The sequence below is a fragment of the Dendronephthya gigantea genome, unplaced genomic scaffold, assembly GCF_004324835.1.
Source record: "Dendronephthya gigantea isolate DGI-Jeju-01 unplaced genomic scaffold, DenGig_1.0 000026F, whole genome shotgun sequence".
In the NCBI taxonomy this organism is placed as follows: Eukaryota; Metazoa; Cnidaria; class Anthozoa; order Malacalcyonacea; family Nephtheidae; genus Dendronephthya; species Dendronephthya gigantea.
Window position 1 is genome coordinate 707885 of NW_021163036.1, and position 6925 is coordinate 714809.

At 38.1% G+C, this 6925-nt stretch overlaps 2 protein-coding genes across 2 annotated transcripts; both read right to left on the minus strand.

Moving 5' to 3' along the window:
* Nucleotides 1–237: 237 nt before the first annotated feature.
* LOC114523181 (arp2/3 complex-activating protein rickA-like) lies at nt 238–2566 on the minus strand. Its single transcript, XM_028544044.1, has 2 exons — nt 2455–2566; nt 238–1851 (listed from the first exon to the last, which is right to left on the minus strand). Exon 2 carries the CDS (start codon nt 1844–1846, stop codon nt 323–325), a length of 1524 nt encoding a protein of 507 aa, XP_028399845.1. The 5' UTR covers nt 1847–1851; nt 2455–2566; the 3' UTR covers nt 238–322.
* A 1066-nt stretch (nt 2567–3632) lies between these two features.
* On the minus strand, nt 3633–4968 carry LOC114523244 (serine/arginine repetitive matrix protein 1-like). The gene is made up of 2 exons (XM_028544109.1): nt 4645–4968; nt 3633–4559 (listed from the first exon to the last, which is right to left on the minus strand). The coding sequence occupies exons 1-2, from the start codon at nt 4966–4968 to the stop codon at nt 3633–3635; spliced, it is 1251 nt and encodes a 416-aa protein (XP_028399910.1).
* Between the last annotated feature and the right edge of the window lie 1957 nt (nt 4969–6925).

The window sequence follows — 6925 nt, forward strand, 5'->3', positions numbered from 1 at the left end:
AGGTTTTTTATCCCTTCTTTGGAAAAGTCTATATGATGTTATTGAATACCCCTTTTAGTTTTAATCATGCTGTGTAGTTTGTGTCAAACTCTGTGCCTATTCTCATTGGAATTGTTTTCAAGCTATGAATGAGTCAATATACGTATAAAATCAAGCAATATAAGTTATATTTACGTTGCATTGTCTATAACTATGTAGTTACATTCACAAAATATAGATTATATGCTATAAGTTTCTTACTGCCATTAGCTATATTGTTCAAAATCACAAAATACGTTATTCTACCCTTACTTATCGAAGTTATAAAAATTATAGAGTTTCTTTACATGATATTGCACCTCCAGTGACAGCGTTGTTGTTTTCTTTCTATTAAATCCTCTTGCGATGAACTTACTTGTTTACTTTTCGATGTCAGCGGTGTTTGATCATCTGACGTTGTTTTCCGTTTACCTTTCGGTGTTTTTTCATGTTGATTTTTCGATGTTGGTACTGGCTTGTCTACTGGTGGTGATGCTGGTCTATTTTTCAACGTTGGTGCTTGTTTATTGTCCTTTGTTGATATTGGATCATTTGTGGGTGTTGACGCTTGTCCATTTTTCAGTGGCTGTACTTTTATATATGTCGATGCTGACACTTGGCAATCTGATACTGGTCTTTTTTTATATGTTTGTCCTTGTTCATATCTCGTTGTCGACACAGAAGCATAAATTGGCGTTGATAAAGGTCTCCTATTTGGTCGCGATAGTGGTGGTGCTGGTATATTTTTCGATGGTGGCACATCTACTGGTGTTAATGTTGATCTGTCCTTTGGTGGTGGCGCTGGTGGTTTTCTTTTCGATTTTGGTAGAGGGTCATTTTTTGGTGTTACCGCTGGTCTTTTTGCTGGTGGTGCTGGTTTATTTTCCAAGGTTGGTGCTCCGTTTGATTTTCGTCCTTTGTCAACCTTCTCTTCCATTCCCGAGGAGGATCCAAGAAGAGCCATGACCGTTGTCTGATTCCTGGTATCTGCGAGGGTTTTCTCCAACCATTTGTCGACGTAGTTTTGGTCAGTATCTTCGCTGGGTAGTGCCTTGAAATCTGTCCGAATATCTGGGATCACTGCGTAAAATTCAGCACAGAGGGATTTTATTTCTCTCACTGAATTTCGTATTACATTATAATGAGACTGTTTAAGCTTATCTATCCGTTGTTCTGTCCTGTCTTCAAACGATTTCTGTTCCTTTTCAATAACTCTATAGAATTCGGCAACTTTTTGCATACCGTCAATGAATCTGGACAGAGCAGGAATGAGAGTTTCAGCCACAAGTCGAGCTGCGTTTTTGTTTACTTTGTATTGCTTCTCCGACGCAATTGCCCGAGCCGCGTTTGCGCTTGGAGATTCCTCCGACAGATGATACACGGTTTGCAAGTTTGAGAACTCTGTCATAACCATTCGTGCACTGTCTTGGCGCTTCTTTAAGGGAACCCTGATATCCTGGTACATGTGTAAGACGGTCTGGGCGAGGTCTTTGTGTTCTTTCGTTTCCTCTAAAATGTCTGGTAACATCTCGCACCACTCTTCATACGACAACGCTTCGTAATTCTCAAAGTATTCTTTAACAGACCTTATGAAATTTGTCGTTGCGGGAAGGATGCACTTCAAATACACCATTGCATCTTGTCTTGTGTCATCTCGAATCTTTCTGAACTTTACAGCGGCGTCGCTATTACCACCAACAGCTTGGTCGGCGTAGAGATCTCGAAAAACCGAGGAAAATTGACGCATGTTTCGTGGTAATTCTTCCAGATTCTCGCTTAATTTATTTACCGCTTTTTGGATCGTATTATCATGCTGGGACATTGGCATCTTTTCTGTCAGTAGAAAAAACATAACGATATACAAACAGTTCTATTTCATCTCTAAACACGGCGCAGTCTGTGCAATAATTGGAAAGCTTTTTATAATCTTTCAGACTTAAATGTGGCTATGCATGCATGGCCAATCTAATTTTATCTGAACTTTTTATCTGAAATTTAACATGAGTACTAGTTGCCTGTGCTCGTATTCAACATGCATACAGCTACACTTAGTCTTTTTTATACGAGTTGGGGAATATGGATAATTTTCATTCGAAGTATATATAACTGCAATGCTATACGACCTACAACTGTGCCGCTCTGTATATAGCACGAGGATGTTTTACTCCGGGAATCGAAACGTAGCGTAGCGTATTTCAATTGTTTTCGATGAAGCTATACCTCAATATACGTATGCAGTGCTTTATAAAACATTGAAAAAAAAGTGGAATGATTTGAGCAGTTGCAATAACGCACACACATATATATTATTCGAATTTCACTATATCCACCATGGGCAAATTTCACGAATGAACGATCGATGCTTTTCGCTGATTAAAATTTACATATTCTGTTTACTGGTAAAACCTATTCCCAATAAAGTATTACTTTTATTACCTGTATTTTGTCTTCGGAATTTAGTCGAACGTTCTAGTTCACAAAATATCACAACTGATCCAAATATTTCCGTTCTTGTAACTTGGCTTCAAAAAACAGATGCGCTGTCGACCACAAGATTTCAGAAGTGTTTGGCGGATTCCAAGTATTTGATCTCCATAATTATTTATTCCTCTTTCATTTTGGCAATGATGGTTGGCGCTGGCTGGTTATAACCGGTTTCGTAACCGGTTTATTTAAATATCAGCAGAATTTCTTAGTATTTCAATTAATATCATGCATATGCCATATCAATCAAGTATGATTACTTTGAAGTGCAAATTTATCTCCACTCTAACGGCGATTTCAACCGGATACTTCCACAAGAAGCAAGAACGCATGTATATATTCATTTTGAAAGATAGCCAAAGTCTTGTTCATGAAATAAAAACAGTTTAGTCCAAATGGCACGCGTTGTGCATTGATGGTGGACATCACGCTGCGCATGCACACAAGAGATTGTCTTAGCTTCGTTATCTACCATTTAAATTGTAAAAAATCGAAAATTGGAACCGCAAATCGTCATTTTACGTGCATTACGTTTTAGACGAACGTGAATCATATTTCGGCAGTTGTATTTAGAGCATAAATCGTAATTTTTCCCCATAGTTTCATAGTAATTTGCATGTGCATGCTTGCCACAATACTTCACTTTAGAAATTATCTTTGAGTATAAAAATCTACATCGAAGTCTTACACAAGGCTGGGTAGTGGGTAGCCAAAATGTCATTGGTAATAATATTATCCGTCAACAGATTTCCTGCATGTTGGGGGTAGATCAAATCCGGTCCCATATCGTTGCATTCTTGTATATGTAATTAAGTCATTAACTACCACTTGTAAGTATGAACTCGTGGGAGTTCAAAAGTATATATAAGTTTAAAAGGTAAACAATATACATACATAAGAATCATCATTCAGTTAAAACCCTACGTGAAACTAAGTACTTTGTTCACTGTGTGTCTCTTGCTGAATTGAATCACGGATCTGATATAAGTGCATATTAACTGTTTCTCTGCTATGTTTCGCTTGCAGTTGCATAAAAATGTTGCATTTTGAAAGAAAAAATATTAGTGAAGTCCGTAACATGCATTTTACTAAGTCCACATGCACCTTGCAACAACTGCATGTGTTGTGCCCTAAACAAATGTTTCCTTTGTTGTAAGTTTCTGATATTCTACCGGCTTTGCTCCTTGTGCATTTTTCGATTCTTTTTTATTTCTGGTTGCTGGTACAGCATAATCTGGCGATGTCGCTGCTAGTTTACTTTTCCGTGATGGTGCTTGCTTATTTTCCGGCGATGGTACATAAAAAGCCGATGTTGTTTGTGCTTGACCTTTTCTGGGTGCTGGTACGGCATAATCTGACGATGTCGCTGCTGATTTACTTTTCCGTGATGGTGCTTGCTTATTTTCCGAAGATGGTACATGATAAACCGATGTTGTTGGTGCTTGACCGTTTCTGGGTGGTGATGGTGCCTGTTTCTTTTTCCTTGTTGGTTTTTGTGAAATAACTACCGATCTTGCTCTGTGTTCATTTTTAGACTTTGGTACTTGATCATGTACTGGTGTTGATGCTGGTCCATTTCTCGGTAGTGGTACTGGTTTCTTTTTCGAGTTTGGTACACCGTCGTTCGCTGGTGCTAATTCTGGTTCTTCTCTCGGTGGTATTGCTGGTTTATCTTTTGCTGTTATTGTTTCATACTCCTGTGGTGCTGACACTGATCTATTTCTCGCTGGTAATTCTGGTTTATCTTTCAATGTCGGTACTGGATCATTTACTGGTGGTGATGGTCGTCTATTTTTCGGTGGTGGTACCGGTTTAATTTCTTTCGGTGGCAGTACCGGTTTACTTTGTACAGAATCATCTTCTGGTGTTGGTTCTCGATTATTTTTCGATGTTTTTGCTCGGTTTGATTTTCGTCCTGTGTCGACCGGTTCCATCTCTTCCACTCCCGAGGAAGATCCAAGAAGAACTCTGACTGTCGTTTGGCTCCCAATATCTGCAAGGGTTTTCTTCAACCATTTTTCGACGTAGTTTTGGTCACTATCTTCGCTGGGAATTGCCTCGAGGTCGGTGCGAACATCCGGAAGTGTCCCGAAGAATTCGGCACAAAGAGGATTTTATTTTTCTCGCTGAATTCTGTATTACTTTATAATGAGACTGTTTAAGTTCGTCCATGCCTTCTTCATCTTCAAACGACCTCAGTTCATTTTCAATAATTCTAAAGAATTGGGCCACTTTTCGCATGCCGTCAATGAATCTGGACAGAGCAGGAATGAGAGTTTCAGCAACAGTTCTAGCTGCGTTTTTGTTGATTTCGTATTGCTTCTCCGACGCAATTGCCCGAGCCGTGTTTGCGCGTGGAGATTCCTCCGACGGATAATTCACGGTGTACAAGCGCACGAAATCTTCCATGACCACATGCGCCTTTTCTTTGCGTTTGTTCAAAGGAGTTGTCATATTCTGGTACATATCTAACACAGCCTGCGCCAGGTCTTCGTATGTTCTTCTCTGCTCCAAAAGATCTCTGGTAAAATTTCGCACCAATCTTCATACGACAGAGCTTCGTAATATTCGAAATATTCTTTAATAGACCTTAAGTTTGTTCGTTACGGGAAGGACGCACTTTAAATACACCATTGCTTTTCTGTGCATCTCGAATCTTTCAAAGTTTACAGCAGCGTCGCTATTTTCATCAACGGCTTGCTCTGAATAAAGCGAACGGAAAACTGAGGAAAACAGGCGCATGTCTTTTGGAATTTTTTCCAAGTGTTGACACAGCTTTTTCACTGCTTTTTGGACCGAACTTTCTTGTTTTGACGTCGGCATCTCCTTCTTCTGTCTGAAAAACACAAGGATAGAAAAGTCAGTTAATTTTTCAATTCATACATCAGAACGCTATGTGCATGCATGCAAGAAATAATAAACACCAATAGTGCAATATTATATTATCTGTTTAGAATTTAAATAGTCTGCTGTTTATCGCGAGAGACTTGAGGTTTTCCACCAGGAAGAGCATTTAACGCACAGAGAGCAATATTTTATTTTAGCCAGTCAACATAGCTTCAACTCTGAAATAAACGTAGGTATTTATCGTAAAAACTATAATGCTTTCATAAGAATTCCGACCACAAGACGACTGACACAAAAACACGCTCCAGCTGCGGCTTTATAATTATATTGAATCAATTTCATCAGTCGTAATTCATTATGGTATCTTGTGAACGGATTTAAAACTTTTTGTGTAGGTATAAAGAAAATTAGCCCTAAAAATGATTTGTCTCCACGTACCCGCAATGGAAGTTTTAAAAACCGAAAGCGACGGGAATCTAAGTTATTTCTATTTATATCGACTTTTGGGATCGTCTGATCACATTAGATCTGAGCAACAAATGACATCTGAGCATGCACGATTTGCAAAACCCATGCATTAAAATAACTACAGTTTGTTTGCATTGAAATCCTACAAAGAACCCTCAAGTTAAGAATAGCAGGGGGTGAATATTATTTATACATCAAGAGGTAAAATCAATTAACAGTTTCCTGTGGAACGTGGAATATGCATCAGTGTTTTAATTTTGTGAAATGAGTGTTGTTCCGTTTTCAAAACTGGTGATAAGATCTGAGTTGAGAATTGATTTGATTCGTGTAATTACCGTTCTTGGGAAACTGTGAAGCGCTCAGCTTTACAATGTTATATCTTATGGCGTATCGTGATGCACAAACAGAATTATCACATTTTTTAAGCCACGTCTGAAAACATAAACGCATACATTATACGCATGCACGACAAGAAAGCGATATAATTATAGACTTTCAAAATTCAAATCCAAGACCTTCCGAATCAAAACCTATAGCCGAACCCGATTTTTATTCTTGATACTAGCTACATCGATACACAGTGTCTGTATAAAAATATTTAGCGAATATTAAGAGAAGACTGAGAAGTGGATATGATTTTATGTGCACATATAATATTCATATCTTCGAAACCATGCACCATGGAATAAAGTTCAATTCATCAGCTGGGGCCGATTGTATGAAACTCTTAACTATACATTTTCTGTAGTTAAATCGTAGTTAACTCAGAAATACAACACTCTCATTGGTCAATTCTGTCACTAACTATAGTTAAAAGTTAACAACGTTTTTATACAACCAACCCCTGGTAAACGCCCATATATACAGATGCTTATAGTATATGCAGTAGGGCTACATACCCTTAAACAACGTTATTTGATTTGCGTTTAAAATTTACATATTCCATTCACTGGTTTTGAACCTTCAAAACCTATTCCACATAAGATTTAAATTTCATTACCTCTATTTTCTCTCCGGAGTTTGGTTAGATGTTATCGTTCGCAAAATATCAGAACCGATCCAAATATTTATGTTCTTGTAAAACCCGACTTCAAAAAACAGATGCGCT

Bases quoted from the DNA above. Each gene is read 5' to 3' on its own strand.
- LOC114523181 (XM_028544044.1), bottom strand. From the start codon at position 1,846: ATGCCAATGTCCCAGCATGATAATACGATCCAAAAAGCGGTAAATAAA.
- LOC114523244 (XM_028544109.1), bottom strand. From the start codon at position 4,968: ATGTACCAGAATATGACAACTCCTTTGAACAAACGCAAAGAAAAGGCG. The intron at 4,560-4,644 runs GTAATACAGAAT...ACCGACCTCGAG, and splicing joins TTAAACAGTCTCATTATAAA to GCAATTCCCAGCGAAGATAG.